General features: G+C 47.7%; 2 protein-coding genes across 4 annotated transcripts in view; one reads left to right on the top strand and one right to left on the bottom strand.

Annotated features, from left to right (window-relative positions):
* Positions 1-256: 256 nt before the first annotated feature.
* GSG1 (germ cell associated 1) lies at positions 257-20,432 on the top strand. 3 transcript variants are annotated; one of them, XM_037136593.2, is made up of 7 exons: positions 257-313; positions 9,616-9,934; positions 11,109-11,156; positions 11,951-12,103; positions 12,719-12,830; positions 15,233-15,577; positions 20,376-20,432. In XM_037136593.2, the coding sequence occupies exons 2-6, from the start codon at positions 9,616-9,618 to the stop codon at positions 15,573-15,575; spliced, it is 975 nt and encodes a 324-aa protein (XP_036992488.2). In that variant the 5' UTR covers positions 257-313; the 3' UTR covers positions 15,576-15,577; positions 20,376-20,432. The 3 variants fall into 3 exon arrangements, with proteins under 3 accessions (XP_036992488.2, XP_036992487.2, XP_036992489.2); XM_037136592.2 differs by lacking the exon at positions 257-313 and adding an exon at positions 7,077-7,131; XM_037136594.2 differs by lacking the exon at positions 257-313 and adding an exon at positions 7,430-7,451.
* Positions 16,381-27,882, bottom strand: part of FAM234B (family with sequence similarity 234 member B) — a 31,024-nt gene continuing 19,522 nt past the window's right edge. The window contains exons 6-13 of the mRNA XM_037136591.2: positions 25,927-26,074; positions 25,451-25,592; positions 24,331-24,474; positions 24,076-24,157; positions 21,459-21,614; positions 20,724-20,841; positions 19,481-19,701; positions 16,381-18,903 (exon numbers count right to left, since the gene is read on the bottom strand). Coding sequence (XP_036992486.2) covers positions 18,898-18,903; positions 19,481-19,701; positions 20,724-20,841; positions 21,459-21,614; positions 24,076-24,157; positions 24,331-24,474; positions 25,451-25,592; positions 25,927-26,074 — 1,017 coding nt within the window. The 3' untranslated portion in view covers positions 16,381-18,897. The remainder of the gene's footprint in view (positions 18,904-19,480; positions 19,702-20,723; positions 20,842-21,458; positions 21,615-24,075; positions 24,158-24,330; positions 24,475-25,450; positions 25,593-25,926; positions 26,075-27,882) is intronic.

The following is a 27,882-nucleotide window of genomic DNA, read 5'->3' as shown; positions in this document are numbered from 1 at the left end:
GGGGTAGGGGGAGCAGCAGGGCCATCTCTGCCTATCACTGTGATGTCACAGAGAAACGCTTGTGTGTCAGCCAGCCCCACCCCGACTGGTTTCCTAGCTGTAGGACATCCTTTCCATCCTCTCCAGCCCACCTCATACCACCTCACCCCTCTGCAGGCAAGAGGGAGGACTGATTCATCTTCACACTAGATACTCATTCTACACACCAGTTAAAACAGAGCAGAAGAGAAACTGAAAGGTCTTTGACTCAGAACTTCAAAAGTGAATGAGCAACCCCTCTCAACTGACTTAAAATGTTTGTCTCACCCAGAAGGTAGGTACCTTTTTTTTTTGAAGTCTCATGAGTAGCTCATCTTTTCCATCTTCTTCCATTAAAGCTTCCAATTCTTCTTCCTTTGCCTCTTCATCTTACTTTTCCTTTCTGCTCCCAGAGCTTCTTAGGGCCCCTAGCTTTTCTTTCTTTCCCTCCATCTGTATGATTCACGTTGCCCAATTTTGGCCCCTGCTAAAAGGCCCAATGGTGGTGACAGCAAAAGAGATGTGTATCATTCTATTGAACTGAAAGAGTACATCGATACTAGGTTCTCTGCCAGAGAATGGTGAGGCAGCCCCATGGTCCTGCTGGAAGCCAGCTCTGGCATGGAATCTGCTGGGACTAAGAAGGAGAGCGAGGCCTTACACTCTTTTGGTCTCAGAGAATCTGAGAGAATCTGCAGAGGTCCTTCCAGACCCTGGAAGACCCCCACAGCCAGCAAAGATGTCTTGGCTTCTTTAGGGCAAAGCCCACATCTGGAAGGGACTTGCCTCCCATTTGGAAAAGTTGGGAACTACCAACCTTCAGCTCAGAGGATTCCTAAGAAAGCAAAAGTTTTCATTACTATATATCTTGCCTTTCTCAACAGAGAAAAAAATGAAGCTTATGGTTAGCCAGAAACACACACACACACACACACACACACACACACACCACTCAGGGTGGTATTGCTCTTCACTGGTTCTAGAGATCTCAGAAGAAGGATAAGACAGGACCTAAGAAAGGGACACTTTGGGGACTGCAGAACAGAGCTAGTGATTCTAAAGAGCCATCAGTCTGAGCTCAGATGGCTCCTGGGCTCAGAAGCAGCTGGAAGTGAATAATAGCTTATCAACAGAAGAACCCTCACCAGTGGATAGGAATTACATAAAAAGCCAGCCAGAGTAAATTTTATTTTATTTACTATTAGTTTATGAGGAGAAGCACAAAGGGAATATGGGAGAGTCTGTTATCAGTCTCGCTGTGAAGTATAAAGTACACTAATCCTTTGCCTCATTCTGTGCCAGTTTCCATAATCTGGCCTGCAAAGAGACCTTTGATAGGTGCTAATGTGCTTTCCTGGAGCGGCAGCCTACGGTGAGTCAGGCAGATTTGCATATTGACTCCACGCGAGCTTTGTGGTCTGAGCAAGTCAAGTGCTCCGAATCCGATTCCTCCAGTCTAGAATAGGAGTGGCCGCTCCTCTCCTTCAGGCTGGTTGTGCGGATTAGATGAGATGCTTGGGAACAGCCCAGCAAGGTGTCTGGTACACCGTGTGGTTTCCTCCCCACACTCGTAATTTACTTTCAAGGACACAGTCCCTTAATGCGAAAAGTGAGTAGAACTCAGATCTGCTTAGGGATTCGTGGTCCCCAAATTTAACCTGTTAATTCCACGAAGCGAGGCAAAGACAGTCTTGTTTTAGAACAGGAGCCAGGGATCTGTGCCTTTAGGGGAACGGTAGGAGCAGGGAAATGCCTGACATTTGGGTTCCCCGACAACCCAGCACCTCCTAGTGAGGAATTTATCTACGACCCAGTCTCAGTACTCCCTCCGCCAGGCCTTGCGCTCGGCGCCCACTTGGCGGCGCCCTCAGCCACGCCCGATCGCGCTTTTCCGCCCCAGGGATCGTCCTCTCCGCAACAGGTCCCGCAGGTTTTCTCTGGGAGGGGCCCCGGGATGCGGTTTTCATTAGACGCAGGAGGGCGGAGAGGAAGAAAGGACCCCAGCTGCCCGCCCCGCCACGCTGGGGATGTCCTGGCACTGGGCGGCTTGGGCGAGGCCTAGCCAAACTGTTCAAAACACTCTCCCGGCGCGTCGCCGGGGTAACGCGCGCCCGTTGCTAGGCGATCCAGGCGCCGTAGTAAACCAAGTGCTGACTATTACTCATCCAAGGAGGGGCTCCGAAGGGAGCTGGCGGGACTTGGCTGGGCTCTGGCACCCCGACCGAGGGGGAGGAGGGGAGAACAGGGAAAGAGAGGATGAGGGCGGCGCACAAGAAATAAAAATGGGCCTGCCCAGCTGCGCCTTAGGCACCCCGTAAGAGGCCACTTGCTTTAGGCACCCCAGTCTCGCCCTGTCCTGGTCCCCACGAGCCCACAGTCCTAGCAGGCCCCAAGGGTTCTGTCACCCGCGCGTGAGCGATTGCCCCACAGGATGTACACAAGTGGCTGACCCTCTGATTCACTCCAGCTGCTTGGGACGTTGAAGAAAGGCGGCTTCCTCTACTGGAAATGACTGCTAGAGCTGAAGTCCTCAAACAATTACATTAAAAGCGGAAAGGGAAAGGCGACAGAGGAGAGGCCTTAAAATGCTTTTCTTTGCTCTTTCCCACTGAACATTAGAGGAATTCCCAGAACTTGGGACCCATGTTAGGAACACAAGGGTCGTTTTTATTCTCTGTGCAGTTGAGATTTACCCGAAGTTGCGAGTCCCAGAGCTGTGTCCAACAGTGATGTTAATGGGCATTTTGGTGGCATTACCCTCCCCTTCCAGGGTCAAAATGTCCAGTATGAAGACCTCCTGTTATCTTCATCAGTGAATGAGTCAAATATGAGGCATTGAAGTAAAAAATAATTAGAGCTGCAAAATCTCAGATGGTTGAAGATACATCACCCATAAGGGCTCTATTAGAGCCCTTCCGTAGGGAATCACTGAGCTTGGGAAAGAACAAAACATTTCCAGTCCGTCATCAGCTTCCGAGAGAGGTGTTTGTACCCTGGTCTCTGTGAACTACAGATAATGCTGGCACATGAGATCATTACTGTTCTCTGGGCTGTGGTCACCAAAAAGCAGGAATGTTTCCACAGGTGGGAGGAAACGTATTGGCAGAGCATCTGTGTGATGACACCATTGGGTGCCTCTGTGTAGAAAGGCAGAGGCTGTGTGTGGGGGACCTGTGGACCCTCCTTTTAGCTTCTCACTACTGTTGTGCATGTGAATCGGGGATTTATGTCTCCTTTAGCAATATGAGGATGTTGAGACACTTTTCTTTATTCACATCTTATCTATACCTAATATGCTCTCTACTTGTATGCATGAGCCTCATTTCCACAAACAAACTTCACTCATTCATGTCTGTTAGACATAGCTAGGTTTTAAGGGTCAATGAATGACACATGGCTGCTACTATATCTAGCTACTTGAAGTCAAGTGAGCATAACAGACAAGTAAACCATGTGATGAGGTTTACTTGAGAGAGGCACACAGTGGAGCACACAGCAGCAGAGAACAGGGGTGCGTAGATGAGAGCCAGTGAGAGCACACGTTTACACTCCACTCCAGCTTTTTATTACTAAGTAACAGGAAAGAGGTAGTTCATGGGAAATAGGTCAGAAATAGGACTCCCGGGAGAAGGACAGAGAACTATTGCCCAGGAGGGCAAGTGAACCTTTCTTGGGAGAAGATGCCAGTATTGATATGTTGGAAAAAAAACCCCGCTCTGCATCCCTCAGCCCCAGGCTTTGACTTGGGGAAATTGTGTGCTATACAATCTTTTCTGGCTCAGCTTTCTTACCCATTGTTTCAAACACCTCTTATCCACAGTATACTTAAAAAAAACACACAATAAATTGAATTCCTGTTTACAAACTATGTGTGGGTGCCCCAAGACCATTGTTTCTCTTTATGGATACCTATGAACTTTGGTTGTGTAGGTTGCAGGGAACAGTGACTGAGAACCTTGGCAAAGACAGGCGGGTCCCAGCCCCTGGCTTTGTGATGTCATCAGTGTTGAGCTGCATGTCTGTCCCTGTGGGGATCATCCTGAGCTGGTAACAGTCCAACCAACAGAAGTTAAATACTGTTTTGAGTTGTGGGATCTTGGTGTCTGTGCTGAGTCATGAGCTTCTGAGCTGAGCCTAATTATATTTATGTTGCATTGACTAGCAATTACTTCTTCTGTTCTAAGAGAGGAAAGAGAAGAAAAAAATATTAGCATGCCTCAATTACAATGAAAGGAAGTGAGTGGGATGCTGGGCTCTGATTTTTGTGGCCAGGCAGAGAAACTCATGTTTTGTCAAAAGAGGAAATTAGATGTTGTGCCCCAGGAGCCTGGGGGGGGGGGGGGGGAGGGTATGTTTTTCAGGATTGGTCACCATTAGTAGCCAGCCAGCCAGGCACACACACAGATTGCACAGCCTCCTAAGGGGTAGATTCAGGCTTTGAAGAGGCCTAAAATAATATAATTTCGGATGCCTTCTTGAAGAAAAATAATACAAAATGACGAGCACAAATTATGTAATAGGGTCTTGGAAGGGCCAGTGTAAGTGGGGATAAAGAAGCTGAAGTATCATTCGTTTTATCCTAAATCCACCTCTAGGTCCCCTCATGGAAGACTCTGCCATTTCCATCCCCTTTTCCCTGGAAAAGGCAAATTTCAGTCTATGAAAGCAGAAGGGGCGCGGTCTATGAGCAAAGGCAATAAAAAACCAAAGACACAAGACTGCCAAACGGTGACTCAAGCAGGATATGAGAGGTGTCTGCAAGCATTTGGAGGGTGTCAGTCGAGAAAGGGGAAAAGAAGTGTTCGCTGAGGTGGACAGGGAATGAGGGATGCGATTAAGTAAATAAAAATGTGCACAGAATCCGTCAGGAAACACTGGCTGACTGTATCTTCTGATATAGTGGTGTTGCATTTCCCGTGGGAAGCACTTAAGCATCAATTGACTCACTGGAAACTGAAATTGGCCACAAAAATATGCTACCAGGAAACAGCCCCGAGTCTGTTCTGAGCCCTGAATTCCATGAGGCTGACACGAGTGTTCTATAGATTAGAACTGGTGTGGGGAGGAGGCCAAAGGGAGAAAAAGAGAACAATCCAGCAGGGAGGAGCCGCCACCTCCACCCGCAGTCGCTGACTGGTGGGGGGGGGACACGTGACGAAGGAGGAAGAAGTCCGAGGCGAGGGTGCCACCCAGCGTTGGAATGAATACTGCGGCCAGGAAGGGAGCGGCCAATTCCACCGTGAACTGTAACCACGGAATTCCCACTCCCTTGTCCAAAGGAGAGGCAGTTCTGTCGAAATGAATAAGGGGCCCCTGGATGACAGGGCAGTCATGCCTGGGCACAAGCACATGTGTGTCAGAGATGCTGTTGATGACAGTCTAAGAAGAACAGAGAAAATATTAGCTGACAGAAGTGAGATCCAGAGAGGCTCATTTGGCTAAAATATGGATTAATTCAAACACACTGAGGAGAGCCTGACTTTGATTTCCTAAACCAACTGCACAAATATAGAAAATATAGAACACCACAACTTGGTTAGTGGCGAATCTGGAAGAGGCGGGGGGGGGGGGTAGGGCAGGGCAGGGAAGAGAGGGTTTCGTTCAATGTAAACCCACAATGAGTCGAACAGGTGTTATTTTTATGATACATGAATTCCCTGCTGATATATTTCTCAGTCTCTTCAGCTTTTCACCGGTTGTTAGGTCAGAGGGGCGACTTCCAAGTTCCTTCTGCGTGGAACCAGGACAAGAAGGCCATCCCTGGAGGTCTACTAGGAATGTCCTAAAACTACAGGTTCCTGCCCCCCCCCCCCAGATTTACTATGAAATCTCAGGATGGAGCTCAGGAATCTGTATTTTCCCAAAGTTTCAAAAGCCATTCCAATGCTTAGAATGCTGAACTACTGCTCTCGAATCAAGGAGAGGTCTCTGAGAACTTAACAGTCAAGACAAGTGATTATAGTGGAATCTAGGAGGGGTTCTGAGAGGGGTGCAATGTGACAAGGATGGAGAGGGGGGAGCTGCTCTTAGAGAGAAAAGAAACCTTTTTGAGGAATGGGTGACTTCGACACTAACCCTGATGAGAGGCAGACCACCAGGTGGAAAGAGAACAAAGACATTCCTGGTAGAAGAGTCTGCACAGGCGCAGAGGGCGCACGTCCGCGGGCCACGGAGGAAAACACGCACAGGCGTGGACTGCCTCCCCCTGCTTGTATTCCCAACTAATTAGCACGACTTCTGAGAACAGAATGAACTATTTGTATTGCCAATTTGTGACTGGCAGCAAGAATACATGCAATCAATCCCCTTAGTCATTTGTCAGATTATTTTTTAAGTTTTAGAAACTTTTTGAAGACATAAAAATTGTTATTCTTTTGCCTGAAGGTCGGGAGAAAAGCGGCAGACAGACACAGTGTGGCTGACCCGGGACTGTGCTCCCCTCCTACCCAACTCCACCTGTATCCCCACCCCCACCCCACCCGACACCCTGGCTGTCTCAGAGGTCCGTGCTAAAGGGCGATGTTCACAGTCCTAATTCAGGATGCTGGGTGGAGGGTGGAGACCACCAAAAACACAAGAAAGCTATTTCATATCCACGGGTTCTAGGCAGCTCTGACACTGCAGGGCTGTGTTAATAATAGAGCGTATTAAATGGAGAGGAACCCCTCCACGAGGGAATGGGAACCTTTGTGTGGATGCCGACCCTGTGATATTTACGTCTGCCATACAGTCAAGCCCACTGCATTCATACCAGTTACCTAGGGAATGGCAGAGAGATGGAAACTAAACCGCCATTTACTTTTTAAACAAACTTCCCTCTGTGAATGCAGGTTCTTGCTTTTCTGTGATTAATCCCAAATCCCCATTGGCAAGCTCCCCTGTGTAATCTCGCAGAACAGCTGGGCCACAACCGTATTATCAATTATTAAATGCCTAAGTTCCCTGCAAGGCCGTGATTAATCATGAAGCGCTCCAAAAAGAGAGAGAGAGAGAAGGGGTGGGGGGGAGGGAGGGCTATTGTTTCATCTTCCAACATTAAACCAAAGAGATCTAGAGCCTAGACAGCATCCTGCAGTCCTCCAGACAAACTGCAAGACTTTGACCATGGCCAAGGTAACCAGCTTCCTCTGACTCTTTTAACAGGTGTGCCTGTCTCATCAGTTTGTTGTCTATGTTAGACCTATGTTAATTACAAGTTTTTCTGTTAACCTATGTTGACGGAAGAATTAGGGGCGTTTGGTACCTATGCCCTTCCTAATGATCTGAACCTAAGTGTCAGGAAAGCCAGTCTTTGTCCCTTTTCTAGAGTAGAATCATCTTGGCAGGGGCTTGTCAGCACATGCAAAAATAGAACTTTACTTATGGCTGCTACTTCTTCAAGATCGCCTTAAGGAAACCACGGCAAAATTAGATTTGTTCTTCCAGTTCAAGAGGTATGTGGATTCTGGGGGAAGAAAAGCATGGTTGGAGGGAGAGATAAAATAAGTGATGAGGGGCCATGGTACTCCAGTGTTAAGATAATTCTTGAAAAGGATCTTGAATGGATTCCTATTCAATTATCAAGCTCATTCTTGAGTGAGGCTCCTTGTATCTATCCTTGATGGAAACCCCTGGAAGCAGCTTCTTTGGACTTCATTCCAAGCTTTTTTCATCCTTTGTTTCTTAAATCACTCATTCCTTCAATTAGTTGTGACCTTGGTACAAGGGGTGGGGTTCATTATTCTTATTTCTGAAAAAAACTGCAGAACGTACAAGAGCATATAACTTGAAATAAATTGAAGATAAAGTTAAAATCTGATGTGAAGTGATGTGATGATAATGAACAAATTTCCAAGCCATATAAGATTGAAAACAAAGTTGCTAAAAATGCAGAATTGCCTAAATCTTTAGACAAACTGACTAGTGAAGATGTTTTACCTGGAAATTTATTTCCTGTTCAGGCAATGGAGATGAAGATAATTAGAAGGGATAACTTACAGTAAAAGAATGATATCTAAAACCAATAGGATTTTCATATCTAAAAACAAGATGAAAACATTCTCTCTCTCTCTCTCTCTCTCTCTCTCCCTTTATATAACTTCCATATCTAGCAATATAAGATCTTTCCTCTTTCAGGGGCTGTGGTTTTTCAGTCCTGACCAACATCACCCAGAGTCTTATGACACTTTGACCATTCTTGGTGGATTTAATTTGTTTTGAATACTTAAAAAACAAAGACCAAATGAGCAGATTGCTTTCCAGAACATATTTTGTATGTTGGTTTTTATATACACATGAATCTTGTATATTTCTTATCACCATAAAATAATCTGCACTTTGTTGGTAGCAGGCAGTTTCAGTCCTTGTAGAAGTCTAAACAACAAACTTACATTTCTAAGATAAAGTTCTCTGTTAAACATAGAAAACGTTAAGCTGGAGATGATGAGAGAGGCAGATGAATGGGCCTATCCCATTTAGCTAAGGCTTTATTTATGTCTCTTAAGCTAAGCAGATTTGAGTCTGATTAATTCTGCTATGAGAGATCCCCTGGAAAGCTCAAAATGGTTTACTTTAAGAAGCATCTGTCAGCAGCTAAGCGTGGGCTTCTTTTCCGTTCAGCATATATTAACACAATAGTATAAACCATCCATAACACAAAGTGCAAGACCTGTCAGATTTATTTTTCTAAATAAATCCGGCTCCAGCCCACCACTCCCCAAAGCTGAAACATTTAATTTTGGTCATTTTTCAACTAGCCATTGTCTTCTCTTGGACTAACAGTAACAAGGTAAGGGGCTCCAGCCAGAGCCACATGGACCACAGATCCTTCTGCTTCCACACTCAGTGTCCGTGCTGTGAGTCAGGCATGGCTACTGCATCACACTGTGGCAATGCCTCCAGGTTCCCCTCCACCGGCCAAAGTCACCTTTCATGTGGCTCATGGCCATGACACTCGGTGTCCGGCTCCATGGGCACCACGCAACCATCTCCTATTTGAATCGTGCATCTGAGCAGCAGTGGGTGAAAGCTGGGTCCAGACAACCACCTCTCTCAGATCCCATAGTGCCCTTGGCTCTCCAGGGTTTTCATGGGCCCCGCATCCCAGTCGGTCCACTGTTTCCTTTTATCCTCAAGGCCCCAAAGCCTCTATCTGCACCCCAGGCCTGTGATCCGGTTCCATATGGATTGACAGAATGTACCCCCTTCACTCCTCTCAGAGGGTGCTCTAATGCAGGGATGAGGACACGGAAGGCTCACAGCGTCACCCTAACACATACCTCGGCAAGTCAGTACCTCATAATGCAGACAAAACCAAAAACGGTTATGAGCAAGAGCATTTGGAGTGCTCCCAGTACTTTTTCCAACCTGATACGTATACTAGCCTCAGTGGCTTAATCACTTTCTGACCCAGGAGACTATTATCCGATGCTGACGCAGACCATCCTCTGTAAGCATTTTAACCTAATAAGCTCCAGCCACTCCTGCAGCTGAGTTCCTCACGGCTCCTTGGAGGAAACCCCCAGCAGCTGGGTGTGCCTGAGGTTAGGGAGCCACAGGGAGGGGTGTCTGGGTCTCCAAGGAGGCTCTGGAGTCAGGCTCTCCCCTCGTCTGTTACAGATGGAGCTCCCGAAGGGCTTCTCTGGCCAACGGACATTCCTATCTGCCGTCCTCAGCCTGCTATCACTCAGCCTCTCCACAGCATCCCTGCTCAGCAACTACTGGTTTGTGGGCACACAGAAGGTGCCCAAGCCCCTGTGCGGAAAAGGTCTGGCAACCAAGTGCCTTGATGTGCCAGTGCCCTTGGATGGGGGCGGCAACGACACACCATCCCAGGAGGTGGTGCAGTACAGCTGGGAGACTGGGGATGACCGCTTCTCCTACCGCACCTTCCGCAGTGGCATGTGGCTATCCTGTGAGGAAACTGTGGAAGAACCAGGTAGCCGCCTCACCCCCCACCCCCCACCCCCGCTGCCTGAATTTTCCCCCATGGGATCTTATGCAGACAAAGGACCAGGGGGAAGTCTATAGCACTCCTCCACACCCCACTGGCCTCACTCCCAAACTCAGCATCTGCCACCTCTCTACTGTGTCCCTTCTCCTTAGGACCCCCTTCTAATAAGATCAAAAGTCTACCTGGCTTTTCACTTCCTGCCTGTCTAGTAGACTTTCTGGTTTAAAATAGCATTACCTTTAAAGAGTTCCATTTAGACTTTCAACACTGTAAGATTTTCCATTCCAGCAAACTAGAATTGCTGTTTAGAAACAAAACAAAGAGAGATGACTATTACAGAGAAAGCCCGGCGCTGCCTGTCTGTGACCTTATATGGATAACTTCACTTCTACAGGCCTTGATTTTCCCATTAGTGAGATGGATCCAAGTAGGTCAGCCTTCCTAGTCCTCTTCATCTCACAAAGTGTTTTCTGCCTCTAAGTGTTACTGTTGCAATTGTTAAAGTAGGGGAACTGAAGCTCAGTGAGGTAACCAGGTCCTGTAAGGACACCTTCAAGGCGCTGAAGACAGACCCTCCCAGGGCTTCTTGGGTCAGCATGCAGCCCCCAGGGAGGGGCAATCGGACTGAAGTCACCCTTCCCACTTCCTGCACAAAGCATTCATGGGGCACGTGGTAATGAAGTTTTTCTAAGCCCAAAGTCATGGACAATTTGTGATCTGCCACTTCTCCTGGTTTGGGCTAAGGGGAAAAGAAGACGCAGGAGGCATATAAACGTGTGTGTATTTATACTGATATTGAAGTTATTACCGTGCCACTGAACACAGCTCCAACCCCAGCCCCTTAACAATTCAGAGCCATTCAGATCAGTGGTACAGCGGCGGCAAATGGCATTGATTAACACTAGGGAACATAACTGTCTTCGCTATCAGGAACTGAAGAGAGAAATTAATTTTGGATGGCTCTTGTCCATGCCATTCATTCATCCACGCATCCTTAACTGCTTTCAGAGAGACATGGACTGGCTGCCTGCTGTGCGTTGGGCAGGCACCGTGTGAGAGCAAAGGGAGCAGGGCTGGCGCCGGGCATGGGCCAGGGGAAAGACTTCCTCCCAATTTGCCGAGGAAGCACCTCCAAGAAGCTGACCCTTGTCTGTTTCAGGGGAGAGGTGCCGAAGTTTCAATGAACTCACACCACCAACCAAGAGAGGTGAGAAAGGACTACTGGAATTTGCCGCGTTGCAAGGCCCACATCACCCCACTGTCCGATTTGGAGGGAAGCGGTTAATGGAGAAGCCTTTCCTCCCCCACCCTCCCTTGGGGCTTGTGGCAAGTATGTGAGTTTCATAACAAATCTAGTTGCCATTGAGTTTGGGGGCTTCTCTGCATCTAAACTGTACTGTGATCTCCAGCTTTTCTCCTCTTCTGAGCCCCGTGGGTGACACAGATTCCTTCTAGAGCTGACTGTCATTCACATGCAGGAACAGAGCAGCAGAGACAAACACGCTCACAAACAGAAAACCACTGCAGTCTAGCCTGCTCTTGTTGCCAAGTAACCAAGTTGAAAACTTAGGTTTTTCCTTTTTGTTCCTCCAATACTTTTTTTAATAGGAGGAAGAAGGGGAGGGAGGAAGGGAGGGCAAGAAGGAGGGAGGGAACAAAACTGTCCAAAATTAAGTAAGAAAAAAAAATAAAAATGATAAACAGCAAAGCTATAGTATTACCAGATTCAGATGACTTCTCAAATCTCTCAACAGTCTTGTCAATCAAGTTTACTTGATTATATATCGGATACTGAGCAGAGCGAGAGTGGTGGGGTGATAGCAAAGAACCCCAAATTAAGGCACATTCCCACCTGGTTTCAGGTCTCATCCTCCCCTTCTCTGATGCTGTGAGGCTTTTCTCTCCTAACGGGCAACATTGAACTTCACGCCCAAATGTTTGCCCACTGTTCAGTCACTTCACTGGCAGGGTGACGGCGCTTCTCCCTCTGGTTTCTGACAGAGATCCTGTGGTTATCGCTGGGAGCCCAGTTCACCTACATCGGACTTGAACTCATCAGCTTCCTCCTGCTACTAACAAACTTACTGGTCACTGGGAACCCTGGCCGTGGGCTCAAGCTGAGTGCCTTTGCAGCCCTTTCCTCCGTCCTGTCGGGTAAGTGCCCCCAAAGCTGGGGAGGTGGGTGTCCCCCGCTGCCTCTGAAACTCTAGCTGGCAGGCTGCAGTCTGCCCCCGGAGGGGAGGAAGGAGGAGCCCAAAGGCCGCATAAACGATGGAGGCATGAGATACATTGCAGGCATCTGTCATTTTTAATTGAGATAACATGTGGAATGTTATATTGGATCAGTATGTACTTTACGCCATGAAATTTTTTATTTGCAAATGTTCTCAATATGTAAATTAGCTTGGTTTACTTTTCAATTGTGACATACACACAGCTTTTCAAGACTGTTGGCTAGAGAAAAGCATATATAGTCAAGAATAAAGCTCCCAGTAGGGGTGTGAGTGGGAAGAAGCACAGGCCCTGGGTGCAGCATCGACTCACACCTTCTCCATAGCTCTAAACCTAAAGTCGGGGGCATCCTAGTGCAAAGATCTGCATTCAGGAAGTCCCCATCACAGATTAGTCTCCCTGGAAATGTGGTGGCCCGTGGGTGACGGGCACAGGCTGCACCGGACACAAAAGAGGAGGTTGCTCTAAAACCACGTTCCCTGTAGATGGCAACGTCAGCCTTTCTCTGAGGGCGTTGCCTTCCTGTTCCCTCTGTAGGCCTTCTGGGGATGGTGGCCCATATGATGTATTCACAAGTCTTCCAGGCAACCGTCAACTTGGGTCCAGAAGACTGGAGGCCACATGCTTGGAATTATGGCTGGGCCTTCTAGTAAGTGCTTCCCATCTTCTGAAACTTTGACCCCTCCCCCAGCCAACTTTCTAATGAAGGCAAATGGTATTGCTCCCTGATTTGCTCCCTCAAGTAGTCAGTTACTTTGTTTCCTTGGCCTCCTCTTCTCCCTCCTCCCAGAAGCCTGGCAGTCAGAGGGCCGGACCATCAGGCCACACCCACTCTTCCCCCACCCTCTGCGGGGGTTCAGAGAGGGTCCCTCTAGCTTGTTTTATGAGGCCGTTGTCCAGTTTGTTTCTGCTAATACAACTGCAGCAATTGCTTCTTGACCTGATTATGTATGTTGCCCGTGGGAAGTGAAATTGATTTTGCATGGCTTATGAAAATGATGCCTTATATTTTGAATATTTTATGATTCCAGATATTGGAGGACAGAGAAATGGAGAATTAGTCTTGAAATTTGGGTTGAATTCTATTCCCTATGAATGGCTTACTCTTCTCCTATAATGAAGAGTAACTTCTGCCTGTCTCCATTCTTATTCCGCCAAACTGTGCTATAAATAAAACTTCCCCTACAGTCATTCTCTAACCCTTAAAAAACTAAGGAGTCAGTGATTTTAGATTTCTCTTTAAAAAGGAAAAGCAGCAACTATGACAAAACAAACAGAGTCAAGGTAAATGTCCCTTTGCTTAAGAGTGTCTTACTTTCTCCCTTGAAGAACACTCTATTCAATGCGTAGGTACAACCTGAATTCACATGAACTATCTGGGTTAGTGCTAAGTGCTGAAAAGACACAGCCCCAGGCTGGGTTAGCACCAGTGCTGAAAAGACACAGCCCCAGGCTGGGTTAGCACCAGTGCTGAAAAGACACAGCCCCAGGCTGGAGTCTCTATGCTACAGTAGGCAACATGGAAAGCTCTGCAGGTCTGTTACGAGATCCTGTCCCTTTTCTCCTGGTATAGTCTGTGCTATTTGACCCAGGAGTCTTTGGTCTGCTCCTCTAGCCACCGTATCAGTTTAGCTCATTTCCTAGTCCTATCATTCCTCACCTTTTGCTTGTCTTCAAGCCATCCTTGGCATTACAACTATAGAGCTCAGACTACCAAACTCCCATCAGAAGCCCCCCCCAAACTGAGTCTACTCAGTCTGTCAGAGGCAGCAGACAGAAGCACGTACCAGCCTGTGGTCTGGCCTTAACCATCGTTTGGCCTCTTGGAATCCCTCACAACATCCTGTTCCCTGTTCTACCCAGAACCCTGGGGAGATTTAGGGATTTGACTTGCCAGGTGTTGAGGACTGTTTGATAAGATTCCCTAATGCCTTTTCTTCTTAATCTTTTAATCTCCTCTTAATCTCCAGCTTCACTTCCATCCATTACAAACTCCCTTAAGCCGAGAACCACACTGTTTTCGTAACAGGCAAATTCCACTGGTGCAACCTCTAGTAGCTCGATTTGCAGTGAGTGCTTCCTGAATGACCCTCAGAGATGCAACTTTGTGGGCCCTCGAAACTGCTAAACTCAAAGCAAGGGAAGATGAAGGAGGGATGATCACTCCAGCGTCTGAGAAAACTCTTTGCTGGGGTGGGGTGGGGGTGGGGTGGGGAGAGACGGAAGAGGAAGGTATCACACTGGGCCATGTCCACTGTATACAGCCAAGCTACGGGTCTACGGAACCTTGGGAGATGATATGAAGGTAACCGCAGCTTGAGAAACAGCAGTCAAAAAAGTTTCATGTGTTTCTATCAAAAAAGAGGCACACCTAGTACAAAGACCACAGTGAAAATGAATCCGTTAAACTTCTAGTCTGACTTTAATACTACACGCTTCATTCTCTTTTACCACGAGACGTCTGGAAGCACCCTACTAAGAAAGATGACCCCAGTCCTCTTGCCCACAGTGCTTTCCCCGCAGAGCAGTGGGAGACCGCACAGCCAGGGCCCTCAATGCCCAGGAGGCATCAGCCCAGTTTACTAGTCGGAAGGAATCACAGGCTTTTTTCTTTCTTTTATATAGCAATAAATGTGTGTACTTTATTTATTTTTTGATTTAATCTTTATTGTATTTTTTCCATTACCATTTAGTCCCTATACCCCCTCCTCCCAGCAATCACCACACTGTGGTCCACGTCCACGAGTCCTTTTTCCTTTTTGCTCAGTCTCTGCACCCCCTAACCACACCCCTAATAGCTGTCAATCTCCTATCTATGAGTCTGTCTCTATTTTGCTCGTTAGTTCAGGTCACTAGATTCCACATGAGTAAATCATACGGTATTTGTCTTTCTCTGACTGGCTTATGTCATTTAGCATAATGCTCTCCAGGTCCATCCATGCTGTTGCAAAGGGTAAAATTTTCTTCTTTTTTATAGCTAAGTAGTATTCCATTGTGTAAATTCCCCATAGATGTTTTGTCCACCTAATTTTTCTGTATGTTTGTCCCTAGCGTGGCCTGGGTTTCCTTCACCTGCTGCATGGCATCAGCTGTCACCACCTCCAACACATACACCAAGCTGGTGCTGGAGTTCAAGTGCAAGCACAGTGAGAGCTTCCAAGGAAACCTGAGTCGCGTGCCGCTTCACCACCAGTGCTTCCTCCAACAGGCATCAGGCGCAGCCCACCCCAGGGGCCCATGGCCCGGCTACCACCAGCACCACAATCAGCCCATCCACTCTGTCTCCGAAGGGGTTGACTTCTATGCGGAGCTACAGAACAAGAGATTCCAACAAGGCACCAGGCAGGGGTTAAAAGAAGAGCTGGCTGGGTCACCTGTGGAAGAACAGTGTTAGGAGTAAGTGGGCTTGGAGAGCAGGCTGAGCCCAACCTTACATGTTTGTTATCAACACGTGAGCAAGCCAAAGTCTGTTTCTTGAGAATGGTTTTTTAGAGGTTAAGAACAAGGGTATGTTCAAGTACAAGTTCAGGGGGCAGGACAGGGGGTGGCACCTGGGTCCCTCTGCTCCCTTTCCTCTTACAGTTCTGTCACCTTTCACCACCCACCTGTCTCACACACTCACTTCTCTCCTTTACTGATTGTTATGTGCTGGGTCTCCACTAAGCAACGGAGATAAAAAGAGCAGTAAAATGCAGCTCTTGCCATCTAGGGGCTTACCACTCTGGTCACCTGTCTGGGACTTGGAGAAATGGAGGGGGGCAGATTGGCAGTCAGTGACTGCGGCTTGGTTTCCCAGGATGCACCAGAGTTTCCTGGGAGTCACAGGAGGGGAGACGAAGACACTCCTAGGAGCTTGGACATGGTCACTGGATGTCCCTCACCCTGTCTATCACACTTTCTACATGCACACAGTGGACATTCAATAAGAGTTTAATTAAATATCATCCTAGAAGCCATTAGGAGATGTGAGTGCATGGGAAGTCTCCCACCCCATGCAGAGACAGGCCCACTTCCAAGAATGGCCTGCTGAGGCTGTGTGGACAGGACCGTGGTTCCCCAGTGGAGAACCACCCAGGAGACGTCTCCGGTGAACGAGGCTGCCGCATACGCCCCTCTCTGGATCCCTGCCTTCTCATCCATCCACAAGGGAAAACACACCATCCTTCACAGCTAAGAAGAATGAGAATGGCACACACATGTTCCCATACACAGTATTTATTTGTTCAGTAACAATTCACATTTTAAATAGTGCTCCCTGACAATATACCAGCTGGCTCTTCTTTAACGTGGGCAATAAGGATTGCAATTCACATTCAAGGGGTTGGTACCATCATACCACACTAGAAGGGAGAGTAGAGACCATCTGGGGGATGAGGAGAACGTAATCTAGGATAGATGGGAAGGTCTGTGAGGGAAGAAAAGAGAACAGATTGGGAGGAGAAAGACTCCTGCATTTGCAGAAGTCATTACTACTTCTAGGTAGTTGTCACATTGGCTTTGCTGGCAAAGCCATGTTGGGAATGAAGAAAGAAATCTGGATGGATGAGTGCCAGCAAGGAAAAGGAAGTTTAGAGATACAATGGACAAGAGACCAGCACCTGCGCTGGTCAGATGGAGCTTCCTCAATCTTTGCCACCATTTCCGCCCTCTGTACTCGCTGCAAGGGGAAGAAGACACCTAGAGCTTGTACTATGTTTTTAGCAAAGAGATTCAAACTTATCACAGTCAAAACAATCCAGGTTAAGTTAATTAGCAAATATACCATGAAGAATTTAAGGACTATGTTATTTTAGCTTCCTGTACGTTTCTGGGGCTCGCCCAGCATAAATACAGTCTTCTGCCCGAAACAATCCCCCCAAATCCGGTCCTCGGAAAACATCTTCACATTTTACTCCTGCCTAAAGTGGATGCCTTCCCAGAAAACTTCGACATGGTAGAGAACCAAGTTTAGGCCTAGAGGGCTTGGCCCAGGCCACGGCACCACCGCCCAAGTTTTAGCTATTCAGTCAACTATAAATTTGTCTTTAGAGTCCTCTACTAGACTGAACTGGATCCTAGGCTCTTCTACCCAAATAGATTCAAACCCTAGAAGTACATCTGGAATCATCCCCACACTCTTGGGTATGCTATAAATGGCCCCAAGTTTACAATAAGTTGACCTACACGTGCCCCTACGCATGCCATCCAAAGTGTTAAAACCAAATCTGTTTTCACAGGCGTACGGCAGCAAGGTGTCCAGAAAGCTGGCAAGGCCAACCTGTAGGCCGGGCTAGTGCCTGGGGGGAGTTTGCTACCAGCCTTCTGTTATGTCATAATGCCTACCAGAGGGGCAACATTTATACCCCTTGAATTTAGGGTCCCTAATTTTCAGTAATCTCTAAATTTTCTGGAATTCCTTTATGAACATAAGCTAAATAGATGCAGGCTCTAGTAAAGAGAGAACCTGAGCTGCACTCAGTGATGACCTATCCACATTATTCAAGAAGGAAAGTGGCTCTTCTCCAGCTCATGTGGGGTCTTCTGCTGAATAAACAATGACCTCGAAGTTTGGGAGAGAACCTGATGTAAGTTATATATTTATACAGGGGAAGGGAGAATCGCTGGAGGAAATTCTAAAGAACCTAACCAATTATAAAAGTTCTAGTATTCACATAGGAAGTTTTCCTCAAAATACAGTGCTTTGAAGGCTCTACAAGAAAGGAGAAGTGCAGGGCACACTGGCTGCATACCGGACTCGAGCAAGAACAAAAGTCCAAAAACAGCTTTGCTCTCATGCAAGCAAAGCAAAAATATCCCTGAATAAAAGAGCAAAACAGAAGCAGTAAGGAGGACAGCTAGTAGAAGATGCTAAGAAAGCAGAGTAGCGAGCGATGAAGCAGAGAGAACAATATCTGCCCCCACTGTTCCTGACCTCAGTTTTCCTCTAAACTGAGCACAGCATACACATTTACCACAATAAAAAAAGATCATGACCAGCAGAACAATTAAAACCACATGGTGACATATGGACCTCATCTCTGCTCCCTTTACAATAGGAATATGGTTATTGTATGGTCGCTAAATATATAAGCATGGAAGTGTGAGGCGGCAGGATGCACAAGGCAAGGAAGGGGTGGAAACGCTTAGCAGCTGGTTCGGTCTCCCGCTCTCAGTGTTTCTCTGCTGCGAAGGTTGGGAAGCAGCCGAGGAACAGGCGGGGGGAGAGGAGAGAAATGATGAGTGGCCCTAAAAATCAGATGGAGGCCATGTGGAAGCTTTAAGGTGATCAAACAAACCAGATGTATTTTAGGACAAGAAACTGGGTCCCTGGAGCTCGGGACACATCTAGAAAACATTTCATCACAATGCTGAAAAAATACACACATGGCATAATGCAAAACAAAATGTTCCAGTGAACTTCACTAGAATTTCCAAGAAAGAGTTTATAAATTAGACATACAAAAAAATAAACATAAGATTCACATTTCCACGTTATCTACAAAGTACCTGGTGGAGGGGGTTAATGCACAGACTGAAAAAGTAGGTGAAGTACCCCGACCACACGGCTCACGCCGTCAGAGCGCCGGAGTGCCTTCCACAGTGCTCTGCAGCACCCACGGAGGTGGTGAGGTGAGGCGAAGACATCTTCCTTCTCTCCGAAGAACTGATTTTGCACTCACAGGGGAGGGACAGTATCCATTCTGTTCACTTCTGCTCCAACTGAAGATTCCATCAGACTAGATCTAGGCAGAAAGGTGAGAGTATCAGTGACTTTAATCTTTTTCACAGTAGGGAAGTGGAGAAAGCCTCTATTTTCCTGTCCTTTTTGTAGCCTCAATAGCTCATAAGACGCCCCCCGGAAGGCCCAGAGACTTCATATTTTTCCATGACAAGCTCTTGAATATTGAACTAGGACCATAGTATTTGGGGGAAGGAGGGGCTTTAGCATTCTGAGCAAGATAATTCTATGCAACTGCCCCAAACCCCACATGTTAGCATCACGAGCCCCTACTCAGAAAATGGCAGCAGTATCCACTCCTTCAGTTCCTGGTACAATAAAGACCATGACCCCACCTTCCCCATGTCTCCTGAGGGAGACGGTACCACATTTCCAGCTGAAAGGAGCTGAGTACCATTTCTCAGTGGTGACGAAGCACCCTTAGAAAATAGCGCCAGTCCTAAACGACTAGTTCTTGGTACGTAACTACTCAAACAGGCGCACTCTCCCTCCCTCTCTCTTCTAAAGAGCAATATTGGAGGTGGCAGAACTTGTCATAAACCCTCAATAGTAACCAAATATTTGTGTCAGAAGCTATTCACCTGCGCGGGAGAATCAACAAACTTGATTCGAGAGAGAAATCTTCGCAGCTCCCCACGGCCAATTTTGGGGGTGGTCTCCTTTAGCTGGACCATCTGGCCCTCCATCAGTGCCCACCGTAGACTAAGCTTGCTGACCACCAGGGGTGCTGGGTGGCCCTTGGAGCTGGGCCCCGTTGTCCTGGTAACATAAAAGGCATCTTTCCAGAGGTCGTTAATTCCAACTGAGGAAGGACAAAAACAGGAACAGTTAATAAGGACAGAAGACTTCCACTAACAGTAGAGTGGTTTGGTTCAGCGACTAGATTCATTAGTTCATTTACTCCTTCATAATTCACATAAGAAATTTACTGAGCACCCAACAGACACAAGGCACTGAGCTAAACAGCGGGTGTACAGTGGTGAAGGACTGGGTGCCAGCAAAGCAGTGCATTCTTCTGGGTCTTTGTACCACTTCTTCTCCAAAGCCGTTTCTAAGAAAGCCCCAGATCAGGAAACCAGAGGCTACACTAACTGTAGTGACAAGTGAGCACAACTAGAATTTCTAGACTGCCGGTCTGTGGTCACGTAAGCTGCTACCCTAGTGTTTATTTTGCCTCATCTTTAAAATAGGTGTTGCAATAAAAATGATCTTGATTCTTAATTACCACTATTAAATGTTCACCAAATGACAGTATCTTATGGTGATATTAAAAAATAGTTCATTTTTAATGGCGGTGCTCAGTGGTCAGAGTATGGGCCATTTTTCTTGTTTCCTTTGACTTTTCTGCCATTTCTATGCAATGGGCATGTTTCCTTTCACCAGCAAAGGAGAGTCTCCTAAACCAATGCCCTCAGGAAACATTCTAAGCCGTGGGCTCCTAAAGGGTCAAGAAACTATTCTTATTTGTATTCACAGCCCCTGGTGCTGTGCCTGGCGTACCACTGATGCTCAACAAACACCTGCTGAGTGCATGATGCATGAATCATCACCCTTAGAAGCCTTCAGGAATGGGACTGCACCTTCCCCTCCGCTGGCCGCAGATCCCAAGGGTACCGAGGGCACAGGTCCTCACCCACTCAGCCTGGTGCTCTTCCCAAGGGGACGCTCTGGCAATGGGCCAGGGCACCAAGGACACCCGGGAAAACAAAAGTGGCTCACTCAGCACACCCCCTGCTGTCACCTGAAAGCATACCTCTGTCCCTTGGCAGGGCAGTGTGTCCTCACACCCAGCCAGCACAAACTCCCACCATCGCTGGGACTCACCCTCTGAAGCTGTGACTGTGCCTGTGGCATTGGCCAGATCCAGAAGAATGGAAGGGAACGCTGGATGCAGGAGGTAAAGGTGGTAAAGGCTGGATGGCTCCATTCCTGGGATGACATCCTGACGAGGAGAAGCAAAAAGGAAAAGCAAAAGTCACTGCATTCCCGCACGTGATGGCCCTTGGATGAAGAGGGTAAAGGAGACCGCGGAGTTTACTCATTCCTCTCAAATGCTGAGCCCTGACCCCAACTGCAAGGAGAGAGAAACTCCCAGATACAAGAGACCTATTTCAGAGTTCAAAATACTGACGAATCACTAACTTCATCAAACCACAAGTCAGAAAATGCCCCTCAAAGCCCAGCCTCGCCCTCCATGAAGCCTCCCCTGCCCGTTCCAGACCAGTCACATTTCCTCTTCAACAGCGCAGCACCCGTGAAGCATCTGTAAACGGGGCCCTAGGGTCTCGAGAGGACTCTGCACCCTTTATCGAGCCTTCCACCGCTGCAGCCAGTAGCCAAGGGGCTGCTGTCAGCTTTCACGCTGCTTGGCGGAAAAGCACAGGCAGGAAGCAGAGCTCAGAGGGAAGCAGGTTCCTGCTCTACTCGCCCAAAGGCTGCTTGGTTCCACCCAGAACCACCTGGAAGTGTGGCCGGTCTCATAAAGCCTCCAGAGCCAGTCAGCCCCGCAGGGCAGCTGCCATCTGACAAAGGGGCCCAGGGATCCCCCAGGCCACTCACGGAATTGGGAGACGTGGCTGACAGCCCCTCAGCCCAAAAGAGGAAGACAGACTTCTGGTCTGAAGTAACCGCTGAGGAGGTTGGTGTCTGTTTCATGTGACAGGGAACACTGTGATTCCAAGTAACAGAGCCAGAGTGCCCGTCCACCACCATCACCTGTAAAGAGAAGACGACAGTGGGTACAGCCCGTCCTCAGAAGGGCCGCAGGCCAAGAAAACAACACACACACACAGATCCAAATAGCATACATCGACAGGTTGAGCTTATTAGATGTGAACAAATCGGGTGTTCCCAAAGCGTTAATAACGACCAGGATCCAGGACCCAGTTTTCTCCAGCCCCCATTCCCACTCCACAGCGTTCAAAGGACCACAGACTTCTCAGGTGGGAAGGGAACAGTATAAAGCATCTAGTCCCCCTCTCGTTTCACGGATGAGAAAACGAAGGCTCGGAGGCGGGCAGTACCTAGACTGCTCTGCGTCACGGACAGTCCTCGGACAGAGAGCCAGTCCACAGTGGCGGGGCTGGAACCAGGAGACCAGGGCAGTGCCCCATCCCTGCTGCCTCCCTCCCCGGCGGCAGCAACGCCTGGTCCCACACTCTGGGCCAAGGGCCGTCTGCGCTTGACTAAGGGGGTCACGGCATACGTGGCTCAGCCCTAGGACAGTCCCAAATTTAGAAGACCACGGTCTAAACAGGCAAAAACAGGAGAAAATTTGTTCCTTTGGTGAATCTCTCAAAGGATAATGAAAGACACTGAATGCACGATCCCCGGCAGCATTTCCATATCCTTTCACCCCAAACTCCTCCGAGCCTGTCACTGGACAAAACCCCCCAGGAACTGACCCGTCTCCCTGCAGCCCCACGTCCTTCTCCTCCGCGTCTCTGTCCTTCAGTGCGTGAAGGGACTGCACCTCTGTCCACATGCCTGCCCTACTCCTCCAGGCTCTCACGTCCTGCCCTCCTCTGCCCATGCTCAGACTCTGCTTCCCAAAGGTCTCAGAACCGCCTGGAGATGAACCCCTCCAAGCACGCACAGAGGGCGCAGGCTAGCCATCCAAGATTCCTTCTGACAGTCCCGGGAGGAAAACAAGTCTAGAGACATTGCACTAAACGATGTCATCCAGTCACACTTATTGTTTCATTTAACTGTCACAATAACCTCCCAAAGGCAGTAGGCAGTGGTGTTTGTGACCCATCTTAGAGATGCAGAAACTGATGTGCCCGAGCTCACCAAGTAGTGGGGCCAGGATTAGAACCCAAGTCCTAACCCTCAGCCTATCAGCCTTCAACCAACCTACTATACCTACCCTTCTCCCCCAGCCCTGCCAGGAATGCCAATGAAAATTTCAATCTCTACCTGAAATTCCTTTGAAAGACAACCAGACATTGCTTCTCTCCTGGACAGCACCGCTGGAAGACTCTCCCTGAAATGACTCTTATAACATCAGGTCCGTTCTCTGCGTGTGACCAAATAACCTGCTACGTCCACGCCTCATCCCAATTCTGCAGCCTTGCCTTCACGACCCTCCATCAGCTAAGCTCATTCTGGCGGGAACGCCCCTCCCCTATCCTTGTCTGTCCACCCTGCAAACCTCTTCTCCGCGCCCATGATTCTGCACACCCAACCCCTGGGCAATGCGAAGCGTCTCCTGACTCCCTGCACTCGACCTGCTCTCCACACCCGGCGGCACTGTGAGCCTCCTTACCACACCCACCAGGATGCGGCAGAGCGGTGCGCCAACAGGCGCCCAGAGACTACTCGCTACGGCCCGTGGCCTCAGCTTCTGGCCGCATCTCCACAGACATCACCTGGGTAACCAGCGCAGAACTGGGCACACATTAGAGCAGATGATGAACCGTGTGTTGAATTCTCTCTCAGGGAATAGTACGCAATATATAGTTACATATTTTACAGTGAAGACAAAGCAAAAAGCTTGGTCAATTATCAGAAAGAAATTTTTAAAACTCTAATGCTGCTTCTAATGTTAAAGAAATGAACATTATCTGTCCGGCCATTCTATCCTCACAATATGCAACCCCACATGAAATCAGAGGTTTTGCCCCCCCATGTAAAAACCTCACGCGGTCAGTGTCCTGGGGCCACGCCACATGGCTCTGTCTCTGGGCCTCCTGTCTCGGGCGCCAGCCCTGGCATGCTTCCCCACCCACCCCCTCCTCACAGAAATACAGTTCAACTTTCAAGACCCCGCTGGGCGTTCCCTCTTTTAGAAAGCCCTTTCTAACAACGCAGCCGCCCTGGATGCCCTGCCGTCTCTGGAATCTCGGATGTGGATGGTGTGCACTGAAGGATGATTTATTGATGCCTGCCTTTCCCACCCAGAGGCGGTGTTGGCAAGGCTCCAGTGGCCTAACTGCACGTTAGGATCCAGGACAAGATATCCCCGTGCAGGAAGGTTAGCTAGAAAAGCTTCCAATGCTGCAGATTTTAGCGTGAATTTAAGTTTTCACTTTATCCACTCTGCTAGACTTTGAGTCATATTGAAGGAAGGGACCATATTTTTAGGTTGTTTTTATTTCTCCCAATGCCTCGAGCAGGGCTGCACACAAAGTACAGTTTATATAAGTTTTGATTGATTTGAGTCCCGAGGTTTTACCTTTTTCATCCCAACTCCATCCTCCATCTGCAGAAGGAAGTCTAACACCTGATCATCAGTGAAATATCCAGGAGTAGGCTGGCTACAAATGAGAAGAAAGTAAGTGATAGACAGTGAATAAGGAAAAGAGGAAAACAATGAACTCTTCCCCTCCCTTCTGCCTCAGTTCCAGACAGCAAACAATTGCTCTGGGCAGTTTTTAAACATGGGAAAGTGAGTCAAAACGGCGAACAGGAGAAGGAGCACACTGCATACCTGTGTAGACCGCGAAGTCTCAGTGTCCAGTATGGCGTGAGCGTCTGCCCTCGAAGCAGGACCAGGGACTGTCGGGTGGTAATCAGGAGGCTGCTGCAGTTGGAATCCGGTGCCTTTACCATCTGGAGCTGCTCGACACCATCGCTGAATCACCAAGACCAACAGTCAGTCTCCCGCTTAACTGAGTTTCCTGACCCACTGGCCTGGACTTTTTCTCTCGGTGCACATGTTTGTATGGACTCTTGCAGTCACCTCCCACCTGGGGGAAGTCTGTCGTTCCAGCTCAGTATCATTTTCCTGACCGTTAGAAACCAAGGTCCCTAGAAAATTCACGCAAGCTCATAAGGAACTCACAGAAGTGCTGCATGCCTCTCACGCTGGATACTCTGGGAAAGAAATCAGAGCCAAAAAGAACAGGGGAGGGGGCGGAGATCCGGACAGGAGTCCTGAACGTGTCATTAAGCTTGGACAGCAACTCCTGGCACACACTTTATCAAATCGTGTCTCTGTGCAGCTGGAACCATTCTATATCCCATCTGTCAAATTCACTGGAACACAATACTGCCTCAGGAAATGCTAGAAAATGATTTGAAACTTCTAGTATTAAAATAATAAAAACAATTATTACCCAGATTTAGGGTTAAATGGGTAAAATCTGCTGCATATGACAGATAAAGTACATACTATTAGTTAAAAAAAAACAAGAACAAAAAAAATAAGATTTCATGGATGACTGTCCTCGCTTCTGCCAACAGGATCCTCTAACTCAGAGAACAACACAGGAGGAGCAGGGCAGACACTTCCCCAGTGTTACAGTCATTTTAAGTAATTCTGTCTCCCTGCCTGAAGGCCCTCCAGCCTGGCTCTGCTTCACCGACTCAGAACCTAAAAAATATTTCTCCTTGCAATCTGTGTGCAAAGGGACCACACATCACAGCCATTGACCCATCATGTTATCAAGAAAAGAAAATTTCTCCCTCACTTAACCAGACCAGAAAATGGCATATTAAGGCTATCGCTGTTTCTCCCCAAAACTCTGCCCACACATTCACCAGCCCAACCGAACTCAGGGACTCCATGGCACGTGACAGCTTAGGAGACCCCAATGACAAGGCCCTACCTGTAAATGTCAATCAGTTCAGACAGGTTGACAGATCTTCGCTTTTCCCACTCCGGCTCTTCTCTCTGTAGAGAAGGTGGTGAGCTGTCCCGATTTTGGGCCTGAACAAAAATGTCCCGCAGGGCGGCAGCTTGGATATTTCCTAGCACCACAGGAAGAGCAACACTGAGAAGTTGAATTGGATAGAACTCTCCCAGGATGAGGGCCTAACACAGCCCACCCAGACTGGTCCAAAACAGAGTGAACCAGGAAGTGAATATGCAGATGCTAAACACAGAGTCCTCTCTTTACAGAAGGCAGCAAGGGAAAGCAAAAATAATAACCTGCAGTGGGTGGGGGCAGGGAGCAGCCCCTACTATAGGAAGTAAGGAAAGGGCTGGTGTCAGCAATCCCCAAGCCTTCACCCCGTCTCCCAAAAGAAACCCGATCACATACAGCAGTGGGGAGCAGCAGCACAAACCAGCCTTGCTTCTTACCAAGTCCAAACAGGATGTAGACAGCTCCATTTGCGGTGATGTAAACCTGAGGACCGATCAGATTCCCCTCTCCTACGATGCTGTACTTCACAGCTCGGCCTACTGGCCTCCCTGTCCGGCCAGACACCAGCAGAAAGCACAAATCTTGCTGAAGAATTGAAAGAAGGGGGACCGGTCAGTAAAAGCCCTATCATTTCCTAGTCAAATCATTTCTCCCCTCAGTCATTGCTTCCTTGTTAGCTAAGAAACACTTTCCAGCGTTGGGAAGCACCAAGCCAAACCTGCTTTACTTTATTCCCCTCTCAGTAGAAAGGGAGGCGACTGTCCCAGCCCCTCAGTAAGATACCTGCAAAGGGCATCTTTACCGCAGCTCAGGCAATTGCTCTGAAGCACAGCTGTGGCTGATGAACAATCACCTGAGACCAGAATTGTAGTCCAGAGCTAAACACAAGACAGCTGATTCCTGGGTCCCTAGCCTCATACCCAGAAATACCCACTAATTTAGTGGTCCCAACAAATATTGTTGCAGACACTGATCTCCCATCAAAACATTACAAGTTTGGCCTGGCCACTCTCAACCTACTCTAAAGCAAAGACAGGCAAACATTTTCTGTGAAAGGCCAGCTGGTAAATATGTTAGGTTTGCCAGCCAACAGTTTCTGTAGTAACTACGCTACCGCTGTAGTGTAAAAGTGATCAGCAGTAATACATAAATGAATAGGCTTGTGTCCCAATAAAACTTTATTTATAAAAACAAGCAATGGGCCAAATCTAGCATTCAGACCATAGTTTGCCAACCCCGCCTGAGAGGGTTTTCTTTTGGAAAATGGGGGTGGTTGGGAAATATGAGGGCTGTATTGATACCATGACTTCAGTAAGGATTTTGACAAAGTTTATCATCCTGAGTTCTTATGAACAAGAAAAAGGCAAGTGATTTCCCAGAAAAGGAGTCCATGATAATCCAGAGGGAGGTTTTTTGTTTCTTTGTTTGTTTTTTTAAGATTTTATTTATTTATCTTTACAGGGGAAGGGAAGGAGAGAGGGAGAGAAACATTAATGTATGGTTGCCTCTGGTGAGTCCCCTGCTGGGAACTGGCCTGCAACCCAGGCATGTGCCCTGACTGAGAACCGAACCACAATCCTTTAGTTCACAGGCCTGTGCTCAATCCACTGAGCTACACCAGCCAGGGCAGAGGGAGGTTTTTACTGGGATGTCACAGCAGTCTGCTCTTGTCCCAATTCTATCATCATTCCTATCAAAAACTTGAAGGAACGAAATCGAAGCTTATCAAAGAACTGAGAGAGACAGCTAATATGCTCTGTGACAAACTCAAAATTCAAAAAAGTCTTAGATGTAAGATGTGCCAAAATCTGGAAGAAGAAATTGGGACATTAGTTAATTGATTAATTAAAAGACGTGATTATGAGCAAAAACTGAATCGCAGAAAGGCTATCACAATCTTTGGCTGCATTAATAGAAATACAGAGTTTATATCAAAAGAAGTAACAATTTCCTTATGTCACTAAAAGTGATACTAGAAATAAAAGAGAGTTTTAAAAGAGATATGAGCAAACTGGAGTACAAAGAGACGGAAATCAAAAAAGAGAGGCCTGGACTCCATGTAGCACGAGGAACAGTACGACAAATTGGGGATATTTAGCCTTTAGAGTAGCAGGCTTAGCAAGACAAGGTTAACGGGTAAAGGGCTTCCATGAAGAAAAAGGATTAGATCCATTCGGAGTAGCTCTATGGGGCTGAACCTGAACAATGAACTGGAGTTATAAGGAAGATTTCTGATCAATGACAGAATTTTACAGACCTGACCAAAAATCAAATGGACTGCTTCACAAATCAGTGATATTCCCATCCACCTGAGTTCTTAAGGAAAGCATGGGTGCCAATGAGCCTGGAATACTGCATCAGAGATTAAAGCAGGCTATGAAGGGGTTAACCAC

Source organism: Artibeus jamaicensis, unplaced genomic scaffold (assembly GCF_021234435.1).
Source record: "Artibeus jamaicensis isolate MK-2021 breed Jamaican fruit bat unplaced genomic scaffold, CSHL_Jam_final contig_233, whole genome shotgun sequence".
In the NCBI taxonomy this organism is placed as follows: Eukaryota; Metazoa; Chordata; class Mammalia; order Chiroptera; family Phyllostomidae; genus Artibeus; species Artibeus jamaicensis.
The sequence above is the reverse complement of the archived record's forward strand: the minus strand, read 5'-3'. Positions and strand labels throughout refer to the sequence as shown.